Source organism: Malaclemys terrapin, chromosome 8 (genome assembly GCF_027887155.1).
Source record: "Malaclemys terrapin pileata isolate rMalTer1 chromosome 8, rMalTer1.hap1, whole genome shotgun sequence".
In the NCBI taxonomy this organism is placed as follows: Eukaryota; Metazoa; Chordata; order Testudines; family Emydidae; genus Malaclemys; species Malaclemys terrapin.
The window spans coordinates 91,558,097-91,578,204 of NC_071512.1; the positions used below are offsets into that span (position 1 = coordinate 91,558,097).

Consider the following 20,108-nt stretch of genomic DNA (forward strand, 5'->3'; position numbering starts at 1 on the left):
ACCTGCCGCATCAGCAGGTAAATAAACTGGCCCGGCCCGCCACGGTGCTTACCCTGGCGAGCCGCATGACAAACGTTGCCGATCCCTGCTCTAAGGCAACTAGTGTAAATGCTGCATTTGAGACTGGTGTAATCCACACCCACTCAGTATGGCACTTTGCTGCCCACTTTGTTGCTTCTGCAGCAAAGTGACCTCCACAGCAAAATGCCAAGGCTCTCCCCGTGGAATAGTGTGCCCAGGCAGGCATTATTCTTATGACACAGGAAACACCAAGCAGGCAGTGCATGTGCTCCCCATCAGTGCAGTTGCCAGGCTGGAATTTGGCCCTTACCATTTAAACAAAATACTCTACCATACAAAGTTGTCACCAACTTTGTTGTGGTCTGTATTGGCTAACACAGTACATACAGTATGATGTAAGATTTTAAACAAGGAGAACACTGTTAAACAATGTATTTATTTCTATCCCGAATAAGCTTTCCAATAAGGTGTTTTAAAGTAATTAATATATTGTTCACATTTCTCCTCCACTTTTTGGAAATACAATATTCAGTGCTAAATTTGTAATGAGAGAGGTACTGGGGCTCAACCAATGATTTAATTTTAAATTTTAAACTTACGACTTTCAATGTGCGGCAGTGTTATTGTCATTACCAATTATCTATGACAATAATACCATTGCACATTCAGTCATCACAAGTTTATTTGAAAAAGTAGCCTACAGTACGTATAAGTGTTAGATGTTTACAATCACGTATCCTACATTGTATACAAAGTAGTAGCTTGTGCAGAAAAATAAATTAAAAGCAACTACAGAAAAAATAAATAAAAAAAGTCTGAATACTTTCTCTAGCTACAGAGCTATCCACCCTTGCTTTCTCCCCAGTGTTATTACAGAATATTATTCTCCCACCTCCCTCGTTCCCTGACCTCCTATAACATGCCTCCCCACCCCAAACCCACAAGCATTGTCTGCTCAGCTGAAATAACCATAACTGTAGCATTATGTTGTACTAATACTTACAACCAGGGCTATGGTACATCACAGTAACAACTTTTAAATAAATCAATAAAAGTAGTTAACTATGTCTACTTTGTTTTCTATATTATTAAGGAGCATTGTTAATAGAAATCAACAAATTATATTTCAGTATGGACTAACCAAACTAAAAAAAAAAAAAAAGATTTAAGACTTTTCCTTACTCTAATTGGGGAGGGAGGGAGCGAGTGAGCGAGCGAGCAAGCTCTTACAGGGGGAGGGATAGCTCAGTGGTTTGAGCATTGGCCTCCTAAACCCAGGGTTGTGAGCTCAATCCTTGAGGGGGCCATTTAGGAATCTGGGGCAAAAATCTGTCTGGGGATTGGTCCTGGTCTGAGCAAGGGGTTGGACAAGATGACTATGAACTGCCAAGCCTAGAGGTGCCTGGGCTTCAAATTAAGCACTGACAATACCATAGACATGATTTAACTCCCACTTCCATCAGATTTGCTCTGGTGAGACTTGGACTACAATGGAATTATTTCTGATTAAGGCCTAATGTACACTTAGAATGTAGGGTGACTCAGCTACAGTGCTCAGGAATGTGAAAAATCCAAATGGGCCAGAGAAATTAAAGCTAAGCTAGACAGCTGCATTAGACCAAGTGTACGGAGGTTTTATTCTTTCCTCTCAGGGTGTCATCCAATCTAAGACCGACATTTTCAATCAAACCCAGCATCCCTGAGCACTGTAGCTATGCCAACCTAACCCCTGTTTTAGGTGCAGCTAGGTTGACAAACCTAGTCACCCTAGTGGGGAGGTGGAGTTCCTACAGCATGGAAAAACCCCTTCTGTCACTGTAGTCTGTGTCTACACTATGGGCTCACCACAACATAGCTACGGCATTGTAGCTATACTGCTACAGCATGTGTAGTGTCGGCATGGCCTAGGACTGGTGTGAGCAAGAGGAGAGCCATGCCCTAACTTCCTGATCATCCTCCAATTTATAGTGAGTCATCTCTAGTTTTGTTATATTATGTTCTTATGTCTTGAGGCTCATAATGTATACAGAACCATGTACACCAACATCTATTGTAAAAATACAGATTGCCTCATTCGTTTTCATGTTGCATTATGCATCCAAATTTTCACGTTTCATTGTCAGAACATTATATTCTAAAGTATTTGTACAATAAACAAAAAAACCCAACAACCACAAAAACAGTTAATCCAGGCGCATTCAGATAAATAGTTTATTTGAATTTATGTAATTTTTAGCTATGTCTCGGTAACACAAGCTTATAAAGAGCTAGTGCCATTCTAGCTTTACTAATTAATATAAATCATTTTAGTACCATCGGATCTTAAAAAGGCCATAGCTGGTTTGTCTTAACCTACTGGAATGTTATTAAAATGTTGCATTAAGGCACCTTGAAAATGTTCATTACGAGTATTTCAGGCAGAGAGAGTCATTGGGTACATATATCTACTATATAAGGCAAAATCAGGTTCTTTGTTTTTGCAGCTCTCTCTCTAGCCTGTGTGTGTGTTTTTATCCTTTCTATAGTCATTATTGAAAGAATTACGGATAATCCTTGGGAAATATCCTGGTTGGCTTTTTTTAAAAGTAATTATTGTATGAAAGACATTAAAATTAGCTAAACACAACTTTTCCAAGAGAAAAGGATGCGATCTCTATTGTTGTGAATTAGCTACAGACGATTCGTCTCTACGCGTTGATACCATTATGATGTGATAGCTAAAACACACACAAACTCCAGCTTCTACAAAGACCTGGGGACAGGTCTGAGAAGTTTTAGAAATGTGGTCCTTTCACCCTAAAGCTGCTGTTTGACAGCTTTATAATTGTTTTCTAACACTTGCATTTTGTTAAAAGCATTTCCCCACTTTCGGGGGGTATTTTGGGTAAGATTTAATATTTTTAATAAGAGCAGAACATGAGGAGAGGGATGCCAAGCATTGTACAGAGAAAATGATCCTCAGCTTGCTCTGAACATTGAATTAGGAATCTGTATCTTTCTGTTTCTCCATTTCATTTATGTGCAAGTTTACTAGACACACTGGACTGGTTTGAAACCTCCCAATGACGTCAGTGGGCCAGAGAAATTAGAGCTAAGCTAGACAGCTGCAATGCACCGAATCTACTGAGGTTTTATTCTTTTCTCTCAGGGTGACATCCGAGACAGATATTATCAATCAAGCACTCCTGGCAGTGCACCAGAACAGTGGTGTTTTATAATTCAAAATGGGAAAAGCTGCAATTAAAAGCACTGTTCAGCTTACTTTAGGAATATTTTGTTCAGTACAATCAACAATAAAAACAACATTATGAAAACTGCAAAGGGTAATTTATTAAAGTATTTAAGTATAAAAGCTGTTTACTACAATCTGGAAGCTTCATTTTCTTGGAGTCAAAAATAAAATTCCTAAGTACTAAAATTTATGAGATGTTTTACAATTGCTCTATAGAAAAGATATACATCTATACATTTTTCTATAGCTCTTAATATAAATCCAGTCAAGCAAAATGTCCATTAGCTTTTTAAAAACGTATTTCCCTAGCTTTAACATTACATATTTTTTGAAAAGAGAAGACATCAATTCACAGAGAAATGGTGCAATTCTATAATCTTTCGCTTGTCAAATATAAAACAAAAATCAAGAAGAAATGAAATCATGAGACCATTAGTTCTTAAAGAAAAAGACTCTTCTTGTCCTGTTATTTGTTTTGAATTGTTACAGCGTATTTACTGATTTTCCAATACTTAGGTTTAGCACAGACTGAGAGAATTCTAACAAATGCTTTGCTGTATTACATACTAAACCTGCTTTTATGATCATGGGTATTAAGGTTAGAAAAGATTATGTAAGGTAGTTTAAACCCTAAGGGCTAGATTGTGGCTTAAATTCCACAGCCCTCTGTGTGAGGTGGCAGCAGCACCGGGGAAGATGTTTCTGAGAGGCATAATTGCTCTAGAGCTACTCCTTGCCCACAGTGGAAGGTGCAATCTGCTCCATTCAATTAGGAAAGAGCAGGTTAATTTGCACTGGCTCTGCTCTGTGGGCCAGTGTGGAATTAGGGGTGCTTAGGGTGCCCCCTTTCCTGGCCCCTTTCAGCACCCTGTTTCCAAGACTGCAGTGACTGCTATTGTGAACAGACCTTTCAGGGCTGTATACAGTGTGGGAAGGCTTTTTGCTTGGGAACCTAAGAATTTCAGTCTGCCTGTATGAAGATTCACACGTAGAGTCCCAAAGTATCAGCAGATAGCTGCACATTCTCAGGGCAGTGGCATTTATGGCACATCAAGCAGACACCCTTTTGGTTTTGGGATCTTTCCATGGGAGGATTATCAGCTACATTCCTTTGTGAAAATGGAAACGTGGTGGAAAGGTCAGGACCTTGTGACATGGCAACAGCTGCAGGAGGAAAACCATGTGGGGGAAAGAACACACAGGGAAACACAATGGTCCTCCACTCCTCTGTAGTCCGATTAAAAATAATCTGTAAGGCACTCATGCAGTGTGGTGATGACAGGAGTATAAAAACCGAAATCAACAGCATGTCCCACATGAGTAATGCAGCCTGCTATTGGCTCACAGACTTGAGGCTTGCTGGCCCTCCATTGGCAGCCCCAATAAAAGCATTCTGAGGAAAATCTGAACTGCAGTCTGTCAAACTGGGCCAGTGTTTAACTTGTATATGACCTGAAGTCCCACCTAGAGGCAGGACCGGCTCCAGGGTTTTTGCCGCCCCAAGCAGCGGGAGGGAAAAAAAACAAGCCGCGGTCGCAATCACAATCGGCGGTACTCCAGCGGCAGCTCCACCGCACTGCTTTCTTCTTCGGCGGGAATTCGGCCGCAGGTGTTTCCCTCCGAGAGGGACCTGCCGCTGAATTGCCATGGAACAGCCCAACGTGCCGCCCCTTCCCCTTGGCCGCCCCAAGCGCCTGCTTGCTGGACTGGTGCCTGGAGCCGGCCCTGCCTAGAGGTCCCTGTCATCTTTCTAGTTTCTAAGTGCCAGATGGGGGAACTCCTAATTAACCTTCACAGGAAAATTATCTGAAGTTAATCCATATTTGCTCTGTCAATTGTGGAACGCACTCTCGGTTTGCACACTCAACTGCAACCTGCTCCTAGAGTCCACAAAATGTAATTGCATATGATTTACTGACTGCCAAAGGGAAAAACAACCGAAGGTCACTGGGCATTTCATAACAGAAATGAGCCATGATGATCTGATGTATTTCCCAGCAGTTTCTCAGAAAAATCAGAAGAGCTGGTTGTGAAGTTTGGAGTCATATTTGTACAAACTCAGCCAGAGAGGGCCGACCCTTCAGTCTTTAACCAGAATGCCCACCAAAAACCAAATGAAATCAATTGGAGTTTTGCCTAAATCAGGCCTGGGAGTAAGGAGTGCAGGAACAGGTTAACAATTACTGAATTAATAAGAAGCTAAAGACTTGATAAATGCAGACAGTTCCCTCTTGGTGACATACAGAATCTATTGATTCTTAAGAATAAGTTGTTCCACATCAAACTGGCTGTAGTTTAAATTCCAAATTCATCCATTTCAGATTTAAGCATACAAACAACCCACATTATTTGACTGAATACCTACTTTGGGGCAAACCTTATGCAATTTTGAAGCTCCACCATCAAAACACAAAGGATATGCAGTATGGATTTGGTGACACGTTTTTCATAGGACAGGAGACTCTGGGCAGATTGCCAGTTTAGAGTGAAGGCTGCTGGCATAAGCTCTCCGGAATATGGAAGTCTGCAGTGCAGATCTCGGGGCAAAATTGTACCTTATGGGAAAATCCTGTCCCTTTTTCCCCACAGGGAAATCCTGACCAAAAAGTAACAGAATCCCTGTGGTCTAATGCATGAACATGTGTGAATGTGTGTGAGAGAGGGACTGACTGACAGATGTGGAAAGGGGTTCACATATTTGTGTTCTACAGAGCTGCACTCGATGGGGGCTCCATCTACAGTAATGTGAAGGGTGATTTATGGTGCAGGCTGAGCATCCAGTGTGTTGTAGTTTGCGCATACATGGATCCAATGACCAAACCTGTGTCTGAGCATGTGTGCAATGGAGGCACTGAAAACAGCTGTTAGGAAGGCTACTACAGCACAGTAGGCATAAACTGAAGGACTGAAAATCTATTTGATTTTAATCAACCTCCCCCACCCCTGAAAAGGCAGCTTTGTACCCTAATCAGGCAAGCCAGATAAATGGTTCCATTTGAACTGAACGAAGGGGAAGAGAAGATCAATGAAAGTAAATATGAGAAGGAAAAGCCTTTTAAAGAACATCTGCTATAGCATTGCACCAACAGAAATTCCATATCATTTTTTTTTTATCAGAAAAGATATTCTTTCTAAGCAGTGAAAAAGTACCCTAAGATCAGAAAGCTTTTCCTTTCGGAATGAATGCCTAATACAAGATAAATATGAAACAGTGTTTCCAAGTTATCAAAATTAAGATCACTAATTAAACAAACTAATTGACAGAATTACATAAATTGCTATGACACACTTGATAAAACCTCAAATGTTGTAACTATTTTCCACTTCTGTGAAAGAACAACTTTTCAAATACCATCCAATCAGAAAGGAATTGCAACCAGATATCATCTATCAGTACAACACAGTACAAGCTTTTCAAACAGCAAAAAGAAATATATACTTCTCTTTTAAAAACAATGGTCAGACCCAGCTAAATCACAAACATTTTATTGCTAAAGAGCCATATTTTAACTCATGGCATTATTTTCCACTGAAAACATTTTTCAACAATGCATTCTTTGTCCTTTTTAAAGCCATATATGAGCATATGAAAAATATTTGGCTTTTCATGTCTAAACTGTGCCTACAGACTCCTGCTTATGTCTCTCAAACATTCTCTAGGCGTAAAAATGATTTCTTAGCTGAAATTATCAGCTATTTATAGTAAAAACAGGACACCTTTACACAAGAAATTAAACAATGCACTAAGATTACTTAAATGTTATATTAAAGTATTTTTAATGCTCTGTCTCAAACCCACAAAAGCAAGAAAATGTAGAGCTATAAGAGATTTTATAATTAACTCTCACTGCTGTGCCTAATTAATGTGAGGAATGATAGATTTTTGAGTAAAGCAAGTGATTGTGATTCAAGACACTGAGTTCTCTTCCTGGCGCTGCCACAAAATTCCCTATGTGGCCACAGGCAAGTCCTAACCAACCCGTACCTCATTTGTCTAGTCTGAATAATGGAACTAATAATATAGTATTTATCTATAGGGATAACACAAAGTGACTAGTGTGTATGAAATACTTTCAGACCTAACTTTATAACTGCCCATAATGGCACCAGTGTAAAAGAACATTATTGTTTTGGATGGCCATACTTTGGACAACTGCTAGGGATATGAATAATCTGCACAGGTGAGAGTACTTGGTTTCCATGTCTGGGCCAGGGAATGAGTTTGCATACTAATGAGGTTGCATATTAATGTATCTGACTCAGAGGTACTTTCTAGAATGTCCTCAGTAACTCCTATTGTGCATGGCCTGAGATGTTAGCTCCACAAATTATGCCCAATCTATAATTACGTAATAATCAAATTGATTGTCACAATGGATTCATATCCCAGGATCCATAAGACTAAATAAACAGTGAAAGGTTATAGAAGGTAATTAATGTGCACTTTCCAATTCCCTATTGCCAAACCATTTTAAGCACTTGACCCTACAAAGGTTTAGATTTTCAAGTAAAATTACTCAAGTAATCTCTAAATCTTTGCAGGATCAGAGCCTAAATGTACAGGGCTTTTTATAAACCAAAAATAGCATAATCAGTCTCCATTATGGAGGAATGTTCAGCACAATTTCACTTTTTAAAACAAGGTTCTTTTTGAGTTACTCTGCAGGAGCACAAAAGATGACCGCAAACCACAAAGCTTCAATTATTTTTGATGTCCCATAAACTAAAACATAAACCAAATGTAGTAAAAAAAAAAAAAGCAACCAGGTTGAGACCTTGCAATGCAAAACTCAGAAAATGTCATTTTTTATGGCTGAGTTATTATAATTTCATCAAAAACAGAGCAAGTGATGCTAATGAAAAGCTGTTAACTAAAGCACACTGCCTGCTCCTAACTGCAGAATATGCATTGGGTGCTTCCAGGGAGATGGTTTGATAGAAAGTTTAATTATAAGCAAATAAGCATCAAAATTATACTTTTAACATTTTTCAATGTTCCATATATATTTAAAATGACAAAAAGTATTGTATTTACAGCGCTATTTTATGCAAAAAATTCCATCCTCATATTCAGCAATAGCTTTGCTTGTCAAAATTGCAAGGAGCACCTGCAACTCCCACAGAAATCAATGAGAACTGCAGGTGTTTAGCTCCTCTCTGTTCTCCATCAGTCGCAAGCAAAGATTATACAAGTTTATAGCTTTATGCTGCTTTTCAGAGTTTCATCACGGAGTTTTTGTTGCTCAATTGTCACACAAGGCAAGTGCCATTCAGGAGCTGAAAGTCTCTGCATCACTTCCAGAGATGTCAGAGTACAGGTTGGAAATACCCCTACAGATTAGCACAGAATACGGAGTTATATCTCCCCCCCCAAAATATCAATGTGTAATGATGTGTGGATGGGTACTGATGACAATGGGACAGATTGTCTCATGCTCTATTTGATGTAGGATAATAGGTGGGGAATGTCTGAGAGGCCATGGTGACTCCCTGATCCTAATGGCCTGCCTGTACCAGCTCCTGTCCCTACAATGCTTAGAGCGGGGCTGCTCTAAGATACGCTGCTAGTTTAGGGTTCTTACTTAACCTTAGGCCAGTTGAGGATTGGTAAAGCAGCTCTTTGTTTCGCTGCCCCATTCTTCCCCAAAACACCCCTCCTGCTGGTACAAAGACTGGTTCTAGTACATCGCCACCAACATCAGGGGAATACTTTGCTGGTAATCTGAAATAGTTTTTTGGCCCCTTCATGCTGCATGTATGCCATAAAGATGTCAGATCTCAACAGGGAATCTTGTCGAATACTTCAATATTGGCTGAAGTTAATATCCTAAGAGAACTGATTTTCATATAATGGGAACTCTCTAAATCAAACTAACTCCTCCCATCCCCAATAAATCCAAAGGGGAACCACTCAAATAATTCTGACTTAGGTCTACATGTGTTCTGCTAACCCAGGCACCAACACCTGTCACTTGATGGATAAGAGCCATGTGATCTCTCGTTTATCTTTGCCTCGTGATTGCTCAGAGTTAAAATCCTTTGGCTTGTCACTTAAATCTCAGTGTAATACACAGCTTCTTTCATGAGATCTGTCATATTCGCTTTCTTGTGACTGACCACGTCCCCTGGTGTTACTGTGCAGCAGGAACTTGCCTTCACACAGAAAGTCTGCAGGCTGTATGCTCATATTACATACATTCTGATGCTTCATGTGGTCTCATTGTATCTGCCAAGCTCCAGCTGGGATATTAAAGAACACATATCTGGAAACCATACAAGTCTACCAATTTGAATCCCTTTCTGCCATTATCATGTGTGTAGAAATTTAAAGTAATTTAGTATAAAGAGACCGTTGCTATTAGTGTGTCTGTCAAAAGGTAAAGGACCTCTTGCACAACAGTTAGTTATGTCAGTTTTACAGCTAACACCAAAATTATATGGTTCCTGTGCCACTGAAAGCATCTGGCCAATTTGTGAGCGAACAAAAGACCATTTAAACAGTTGAGTCTGTCTTCAGGCAGCCAACAAACTCTGTACCATACAAAATGCAGAGGCTAAAAGTGGTATTTTCTGATTAAAACATCCAAATGGTGTTGTAAGTATAGATAGCCCCAGCAATCCAGATCTGGACTAGAGTTTTCTCAGCATTAAAATTAGGGTGACCAGATGTCCCAATTTTATAGGGACAGTCCCGATATTTGGGCCTTTGTCTTATATAGGCGCCTACTACTCCCCCCCCCCCCCCAATCCCCGTCACAATTTTTCACACTTGCTGTCTGGACACCCTAACTAAAATAAGCTTACATGTCCATTTTAGGAAAAAACGTGGTCCTGTTCAATTTGGTAGAAAGCCATATTTAAATACAGTTTCACCTTCCTCTCTCTCTTGTTTGGGACTTGCAGTGATCCTATCGGTTAGCAATGTAATGAATCAGGTCCTGTGGCTATTCTCATGCATGATGGGCATGTAATATTTTGCCAAAGCAATGGCCTTTGTAAAACCATTAATGCCATATCAGAATGGCTCATTCATCCACCTAGTCTCTGAAAGTGGCCAATTCCAAATGCTTCAGTGCAAGACACGGAACCTTCACAGTGTATCAGGATACACCATGGAAGAATCTTCTTTTTAATCTCAGCTAATGATCAATTTATGAACTCTTGCACGAGGATGGAAGATTGATAGTCCTTATGCTTATTCTAGCTAATAACTATGTTAGCATAAAATTAAGAAAATCCTATTTAGCACTTTGGGGCCTGATCTCCTGCAATGTTACTGGGAGTTGAGGTCACTCAGCACCTCAAAGAAAGCTCTTAGTACTTTGCAGGGTCAGACGCTCCTTTCCTCTATTCCTTTCTACACATGTATAGGTTGTTCTTCACTATAACACTACCCCCATACTTACAATTGCGTCCCAATTTTTTACACTAAGCATCCGCTCTATCACCTCGATTTTTTCCGCACTCCGACCTCTTTCAGTAATGTATTTTTCCTTCCTCCTCCTCATTCTCTCTTCCCTGAAATATTGCTCACCGTGTACCTTGACTATCTCAGACTCTAAGCTCTGGAATAGGAAACATACCTTTAAGTTTGTAAAGTGGTGTGTACACTTCTGGAACTATAACCCTGATTTTTATTCAGAGCAAAAGAAATATCTAATCCTTATTCTGTTTGCTCAGTAATAGCCCAAAGCAATGAGTTAAGTGTTATCAACACTATAATTACAATAAAAAGTAGTAGTACTTAAATTTTTAAAGTACACTGGTACTTCATACATTAACAGCAAAATTGTGTTTTTGTCTAAAACTAAAAATAAACAGCACATTATAATGCAATAGAAATGAATATAAAGATGTATTATATGCTATAGGACATTGTTTTAAAACAATTTGTATGGCTTTTAAAAATAAATAATAATGAGACAACCTGATGAAACTTCCAGTATTGACCTAATAAGATCAGTTTTAGAATAGCAACAACAAAGGCTGCGTATCTGTTAAAAATATAACAGTTGACAGAACAGGGGTGGCTTGGAAAGTTACAGAGATAAAACCAAAGAATTATGCTCAGGTGAAAAATATTGACTTTAGTGACTTAATACAATTTTAAATTCAAGAATTAATTTCATACAAGCAAATATTTTTTAGCAAAAAACATTTCCTTGACTGTCAAGTAAGCCTTAACAAATACAAGAAAAAGGTCACTTACTCTTATACATTTAGACTTTAATGCATAGTCAGTGATTTATTCATGACATGATAACTTAGTATAATAAAAATGAACAAAGCACAGAGGGTACAATTTTGCATCCCTGGCACCCCCAAAACTACTATCAAAACTTATAAGAGGTTTAGGGTTGCCAACAGTGCTAGAATCATAAAGAGCAAGAATCTGTGGAGTAAAAGAAAATATTAGAAATAGCTCAGTTAAAATCATGCAACTTTAGGAAGATATTTCTTAATCAATGTTCTTCATTTCACTTGTACTCTATGTAAATTAAATACCCTCCTAGCTCTTTTCCCCAGAAGAAGGTGTAGTGCATTGTTCTAGACAAAGACAAATAAATACCTACCATATCCATGAGTGACGCCGATTAGGAAAATAATTTATATTTAACATCTTCCAAGATATTTCTCTTCCACTCTTCAGAATTTATTCAGTACATTTTTCATATATTCCAAATTTCTTTCTTCTTTTAGTTTCATTGCTGGCACTTAGTTATTTCAAGGAGTTTTTATTCTTTGTGATTACATGTCAACTCCCATTTCAGGGTGGATGTCACTTTATATATGAATGCAAATGACTTGGCAATCAAAATGTAAGGGTACGTTTGGAACATCCTCTACAGACTCCCATATTTCTTCATTTATACCAGAGAAAAAATATATATTCCTGACGAAACCTCGACTGCAGTTTCCTGCTTTCATTTGTGTATTCCCTTTCCATGATAATGAAACCAAAAAAAGGAAACCATTTTCCAAACACAAGAAACATCCCTATTTTAGAATCCTGTTTATCCTCTTCATGTTCTATTCAATGTCCATTCACCAGGTTAATAATCCAATCAAGAAGTTCTCTGATAAATGATTTAAAAACTAAGCTCCACGGTGCTCAGAGTCTCTCGATACTTCACATTTGTTTGTAGCTGTAGTACCTCCTGTTTGACCAGTTTTACATTGTTTAGCCTTTCAGCGCATGTTGAAAGGACACCTAACACATGGGATCAAATTTCTTGAATGACACACACAAACCGCAACAAAGAGGAAAGCCCAGGTTGGATTATAAAGTTATTTTCATCACTAGAGATTACAGGGGAGGTAAAAGGAATGTCTCTGTTACAAAACTACATTATCATCAATAGACAGGATGTACAATCACAGACGCTGTCTTTGTTTTATCCCTGTTATCCCAGGGTGCAGCTGTATTTGGAAATGGGGATCTTCAGCGCCCTTTTCTGCTGATCTTTTACTTCGGTTGGCGGGGTGTATTGCTTACAAGAGCATCCATAATACACTAGCCCTTGAGCAAGTTTGCCCATTGGTGCAATTCTGTGTGAAAAGTCTGGGCTCTGGTGATTCTCATTTTTGAATGTAAAATGGAACATTACCAGCTTCACAGCTAATTCCTGATGCTAAAAACATCAGAAACAACATAATTCCCCTGTGTCTAGGGAGGGCTGGCACAAAGAAGCTGCGTAGGCAGACTCAGCATTCCCTGTGCACTAATGGATTACAGCTCTACATCAATACAGCAGCAGCAGCAGGGAGGATGGGCCAGGTCAGTAGATCTGAACCATTGCACATTCACTTGCCGCATAGGGCAGCAGCATAGTGGGCCACGGCCTCTTGTGCTACTAAAATTCAACACCGATGGTAATGTTTCTGAAATGGATTGTGGCAGATATGGCAATATCATGGACAAACTTTACCGAAGCTAAGTTAAATCTTACCTAATTAGTGTATGTATTTTAGGAATTCTTTGTGTTAAAAATGCAAAAGATATGTATTATTGCAGGATTGTATGTAACATCCCTGGCTGGAGACACAACTAATGCAAATCTGGGAAGTGCCATGAGCTTCAAAGGTCTATTTGAAACAATTAGAGGAGGTGTATATAAATATACCCCCTCTGGTTATGCAAGAATTCAGCCTTTTGAAGCTTTGCCTTGAGAGGGTACCTTTGTCTGTTGATCACTTGTTGCATAAGGACAAGCTCAGAGGCCCAAACTGTATAAAGATTCATGGGTTTGCTTGTTCTGAGCCAAGGCGGTTATTAACTTCTAACCACAAAAAAACCCAACAACCCATGTGGAGTTTGAAGGACTGACTTCTACCAGAGCACTTGTTGGAGTTGGGATGATCTCTGGTAAGCTTATTAGCATGCCTGTAGAGTTTTTTTTTTATTATTGTTTTCATGTTTTCTCTGTAATGCTTTCATCTTAAGAATGAATGTGCTTGCTTAGGAAAATCTGTGTGGTACCTTATAACTATGGGCAAGTACACAGTTTATAGCCCTCTGGGGAGAAAAGTAAAGCAGGCCTGCTTAGGCAGTCTGAGTTGCTGGGGAATTTACAATGTAGGCAGGGAACTGTGCAGTCTGGAAATACTTGTGTTAGGAGAGAATGAGACATATGTCTCTGCCCAAGACAGATGATGGCAGAGAAGCTAGAGAGTGGGTGCCCTTAATGGACCATAGAGGGGGGAATACAAGTGCAGTTACCCTGAACTGTGACATGGCTGATGGCCAGTTTCTGCTTTATTGGTTTTAATGCTTGTGATTTGAAACTGGGACTAAGATCCCATTGTGGATTTTCACATACTAAGAAAAGGGGAATTAATTAGAATGAACAGAATTACTTCTGGAAGAATCTTAAACGCTTCCTGTTTTATAGCACTAGAATCTTCAAAATGGGTCTTCCTCCTTGCCACCCCAAACATTCAGAATGTACAAGTTCCTTTATGAGAGGTTTCTTTAATTAGGTTGGCGTGTACTGCACAAAATTTCTTCTGCTGGCAAAAAAACGTCGGTGCAGGAAATAAGATAGGACATTAGGATTTTTTTCTGTTTATTGGAATGATGTCTATACATTTTGCTCCCAATTTCAAAAATAACTAAGGGATTTCAAGGTCAGCACAGCAAAAGCAGGATTGGATTATAAGGAAACATCATTTGCAGGGAGCCGGTGATTTACAAATGGTCTTACAATTCATCAGAATCAAAGGTGATTCAAAAGGAAATGTTCTTGAACTATACAAAAGAATGTAGGCAGACCATCAATGGGCTAACAGCATGAAAGCAACTGAAACAACTTCAGCCATCAACTGAACAGCTAGTGGCATTTAATAATGAGTCACATACTGCGGCTGGGGGAATATCTTCCATAGGCTGACATCTGAAACTGGTGATGGCCAGTCATGCCTGTACATTTAAGTACTGAACTGTAATGGAATGGTGCTACTTATCACATTTTATTAATTGGGATTTTAAATAGAATTTCAAACACTTAAAAAGAGTTAGTATGTAATAATATTTCCAGTCCAAGTCATGACTTGAGGGACCAAAATATTTTGCAACCAAAGATTAGAAACTGAGAAAAGAACATGCTGATTTGAAGAACTATTTAAGGATTAGGTTCAAGCATTAATCCATACCTGTTTGCACTGTTTGACACTTAAAATCAGTAAGTCACTTTATATAAGTGTAGGTATTGAATATTTGTGAAGTTCCATAATTACGGATAATGCTATAAATTCCATAAGGAACTGGGTTTGCATATGGCGGTGGAGAGGTAATCAATACTCCAAATACTTTGCCACTAAACCAGTTGATTTTGTGCACCTCCATTACTATACTTTTATAAGAAGGGGGTTTTTACTTTTAAAATACTTCCAATCATTTTAGACAACAAGAGAGAAGGTAGATTGTTTTATGTGCAACTGTTTATTAAGAAAAGATAATACGATGGTTGCCATCTTTAGAAAGATTTTGAAGATGTGACAGGGTGTTGTCCCAAGCATGCCCCTTTCTGCCACAGTATGGCCCTGTCTGCACCATGCACCCAGTCCCCTCCTGGTTCTCCCAACAGCTTATTCACAGCCTGGAATACTTCAAGTAATGTCACCTTTCTTTACACAATACCGTCTCCTTTGGTTCTTTGGCCCAAGGCCATCCCCGCTAAGGGTATGTCTACACTACGAAATTACTCCAATTTTACAGCATTTGATTTTTGGCAACAGTAAAGTGCATGCGTCCTCACTAAGCACATGGCAACAGATTGTATAAAGTCAAGTGCATGCGTCCTCACTAAGCACATTAATTTGGCGGTGTGCGTCCATAGTACCGAGGCTAGCGTTGACTTCGGGAGCGTTGCACTGTGGGTAGCTATCCCATAGCTCCCACGGTCTCCCCCGCCCATTGGAATTCTGGGTTGAGATCCCAATGCCTGATGGGGCAAAAAACATTGTCGTGGGTGGTTCTGGGTATGTCGTCAGGCCCCCCTCTCCCTTCCTCCCTCCCTCCCACCATGAAAGCAACGGGAGACAGTCGTTTTGCGCCTTTTTTCCTGGGTTACCTGTGCAGACGCCATGCCATGGCAAGCATGGAGCCTGCTCAACTGTCCGTCACCGTATGTCTCCTGGGTGCTGGCAGATGTGGGACTGCATTGCTACACAGCAGCAGCTCATTTTGGCAGCAGACGGTGCATTACGACTGGTAGCCATCGTCGTCGTACTCCTGGGTTCTCTTTTAGCCGACCTCGGTGAGGTTGGTCAGGGGCACCTGGGCAGACATGGGAGTGACTCAGCCAGGTCATTCCCATCTTCTGGCGAGCAGCCAGGAGATGACGATGGCTAACAATTGTAATGCACCGTCTGCTGCCAGCCTAAGATGTATAAGATAGATGGAGTGGATCAAAACAAGAAATAGACCAGATTGGCTTTGTATTGATTTGCTCCCCTGTCCCCCCCATGAAATCAACGGCCTGCTAAACCCAGGGTTTTGAGTTCAATCCTTGAGGGGGCCATTCTGTGTGACAGTTGTTTGTGTTTCTCCTTGATGCAAAGCAACCCCCTTTGTCGATTTTAATTCCCGGTAAGCCAGGTCATCAGTCGCCCCTCCCTTCGACAGAGCAACAGCAGACAATCGTTTCCCACCTTTTTTCAGTGCAGACGCCATACCACGGCAAGCATGGAGCCCCTCAGCTCAACACAGCAGTCATGAACATTGTAAACACCTCGCGCGTTATTGTGCAGTTTATGCAGAACCAGAACCTGAAAAACCAAGCGATGAGGAGGCGATGGCAGCGTGGTGACGAGAGTGATGAGGACATGGATGTGGATGAGGACGTATCTTTTCCTGTACACCTGGCCAGTGCATCTGAGTTGAAAGTGCTGTCCAGAGCGGTCACAATGGTGCACTGTGGGATAGCTCCCGGAGGCCAATACCATCAAATTGCGTCCACACTAACCCTAATTCGAACCGGCAATATCGATTTCAGCGCTAATCCCCTCGACGGGGAGGAGTACAGAAATCGATTTTAAGAGCCCTTTAGCTCGAAGTAAATGGCTTCGTTGTGTGGACTGGTGCATGGTTAATTCGATTTAATGCTGCTAAATTCGACATGAACTCATAATGTAGACCAGGCCTTAGGCTTCCAATTCACCCTTGTAGGACACTCAGTTCCTTTGGGGCTGGTCTACACTGGGGGAGGGGGAGATCGATCTAAGATACGCAACTTCAGCTACGTGAATAGCGTAGCTGAAGTCGACGTATCTTAGATCGACTTATCTCCCATCCTCACGGCATGGGATCAGTCGCTGTGGCTCCCCCATCGACTCCGCTTCCACCTCTCACTCTGGTGGAGTTCCGGAGACGACGGGGAGTGCATTTGGGGATCGATTTATCGCGTCTAGACGAGACGCGATAAATCGATCCCCGATAGATCGATTGCTACCTGCTGATCCGGCGGGTAGTGAAGACGTACCCTTAGTTAAGGGAGGCCACAGCTGTCCTTCTGGGGCTGGGCTGCAGGAAAGTTTCCCCTTGTCAGGCTCCTCTCCCAGCTGTCTGCCCTCTTTCTTCCTCCTTGGTTCTCCAGAGGCTTTTGTTTTTATCTCTGCTCCTGAAGGCCTGATTTCAGTCACATGCCCTGCCCCCATCACATGACTTTGTTTAATTTCTCCATATGTGAAGGCGTGTTGAGTTACAGGTGAGGCTGATCCATCATCCCTTAAAGGGCCACTCACCCTGAGGCAGAAGCCTAATACCTACAAAAATGAACAAATGTGTGTATACATAGGACCAGGTACATAGGACCAGGTACAAAGACAGAGTGTTGTAAGCACATAACCTGGCCTAAGTTTAATTGACCAGTAAATGAGAGATGCTCAGAATTTCTCAGATTAGCTCAATTAAAAAAAGATTACCATTTTTTTTTTTTTAGGTTTTTCAAATGTCCAAGTCATTATCACGGTCTAGATTCACTAGATTATTTTTGTCCTGCTTGATTTTCCCTAGGATTCAGTTTGCTGAGTTAAAACACTAGGATAGCTAAATGATTGTGTTGATGGCACGCTCAACAGGCTGGAAAAAGAAGAAATGTCTCTGTGGTCCTTCGAATGAAACCTCTCTTGATATTGTTGAGCTCCTGTCTGCAACCCTGAATGACTAGGCTTGTATCAGGAAAGAATAACAAGTGAGATTCTGATTGACTAATTTTTTAATTTTTTTTTAAAGCAGCTTGCAACAACCATGAAATTAAGAGACACGATCTTGAATGCCTGACTGAGTAGTTATTATTGTACCACCTCTTCTCTAGTGCTATAGCATCAGGATCTAAGAGGCATGTTCAGTATAATTTAGATAGGTGATTAACATTTAAATTCTAGAAAAAATATTGAAGAAAGTTTCCCCATAAAGGCATATAGGAGCATTTTTTGGCACCTTAGATCTCATCTGACTCTAGTCATGAGATCTCTGTTTATTATCCGCCAGGTTCCTGTCAGGACAGTTTTAGAAAACACTTTTAGTTTGGTGACTGGTGGTTTTTGTGTGCCATTGATTCTTTCCTCTTTCACTTAGCTTTGGTTCTGTGTTTTCTATTTGCTCCCATTTTGATAGTTTTGTCAGTTCGTATTTCCAGTCTTTCCTTACTCAAACTGCCTGAGCTTGGTGTAGATCATTGTAAAGAATGTGGCAGTGGATAGGCAGGCAGGATAATAAGTATTTTCTCTTTGGTTTTTCACCTATAGCTTCTCAGACAGATGAATAATTATTCTGCACTAAAGAATCAGATGAAAGATTCCACAATTTGAGTAGAATGACCCCAAAATTAGATCAAAAATGTAATTTTCAAGAATATGTTCAGCATATTTTAACTTTTAACATACTTCTGGTTCAACTGTTGCCAAGAATCATAATTCCCCTGCCATTCTAAACCCCTGGTCTACACTACAGAGTTAAGTTGGTATAAGGCAACTTCCGTCGACCTAACTCTGTAAGCATCTACACTAAAATGTTTTAGCTGCTACGCCTACTTAATAATTCCACCCCTGCAAGAGGCATAGCGCTTAGTGCCAGCGTAGACACTGCATGACTTATGTTGATTTTAGTGGCCTCCAAGAAGTGTCCCACAATGCCCCACCATGACCACTCTGGTCACCGTTTTGAACTCTGCTGCCCGGTGGCCAAGTACACACCCCACCCCTTCAAAACCCCACAAATTTTTGAAATTCCATTTCCTGTGTGGAGCGCTCACCTAGCAATTCTCCAGCACACCTAGCAAGTGCCCAACTGACCATGCCGCTACACGCTGCAGACACGGCCCTGCTTGGAGTTCACAGGAGATGTTGGATCTCCTGGGTCTGTGGGGAGAAGAGGCTGAGCAGGCCACAGCTCCAGTGCAGCCATAGAAATGTTAATACCTATAAGTGGACATGGAGCAGGACATGGAGGAGAAGGCCTACAAGAGGGACCCACAGCAGGCGTGTGAAAGCCAAGGAGCTGCGGCAGGCGTATCAGAAGGCATGAGAGGCTAACAGTTCCTCTTGTGTGGAGCCACAGACCTGTCGCTTTTACAAAGATCCCACCCCCAAGAGCGCCATGGATAGTTTGAGGGAGCAGCAGTCACAGGCCCCCCGCCATGAACAGTGACAAGGAGGAAGAGGAGGAGGAGGAGTATGGGGGACAGGTAACCGAAGGAGATCCAATGGCACAGCAAGCCAGGACCTGTTTTTGACTCCTGGACAGTCCAGCCAGTCCCTACAATCCAGCACAGATGAGCCTGATGCAAGGGAAGGAACCCCTGGTAAGTATGCAATTTGCTTTGAAACTTCAGGTGCACATCTGTTGATTTATTCTTTTTTTTACTTATGCTAGAAGAGGTAGTGAATCAACCAATAGAGGTAGAGTTGCTATCTGCTTCTCATTCCCTGATACAGTTAGGCAGAAGGGGCCCTGCAGAGAACAGTTTGTTTACATGCACTGGTATGTCCCATGAATCCTCCATAGAGATCTCGAGGAAACTTTCCTGAAGGTAGTCTGCAATCCTCTGCCGAAAGTTTCTGGGGAGGGCTGCCTTATTTCTTCCACTCCAGGAGGACACTTTCCCATGCCACTCAGCAATTACTTCAGCAGACACAATTGCAGGCCATGGGCTAGCAGCATATGGCTCCCATCTACAGCCGGATGTCTGCAGTATTCAGTTCAATTGCTCTATATGCATATATGCATGCTCAGGAGCTATTCCCCCCTCCCTCCCCCAACTCCCTTCTTCCCACTCCCGGGCTGGACTCACCATTGCTGGGACTGCCACCATGTTCTATCAATCCCAAAGAGAAGTGAGAACGTACTGCTTGC

The 20,108-nt window shown here is 41.0% G+C and overlaps 1 protein-coding gene across 3 annotated transcripts in view; it reads right to left on the bottom strand.

Annotated features, from left to right (window-relative positions):
• The window catches only part of PDE4B (phosphodiesterase 4B), a 403,030-nt gene that overhangs the window by 136,435 nt on the left and 246,487 nt on the right, over window positions 1-20,108 (bottom strand). The window contains exon 1 of one of the 3 annotated variants that reach the window (XM_054038007.1): window positions 11,827-11,927. The exons of the other annotated variants lie outside the window; for them this stretch is intronic. Coding sequence (XP_053893982.1) covers window positions 11,827-11,873 — 47 coding nt within the window. The 5' untranslated portion in view covers window positions 11,874-11,927. Of the gene's footprint in view, window positions 1-11,826; window positions 11,928-20,108 lie in introns of those variants that run through there. 3 annotated transcript variants of the gene reach the window in all.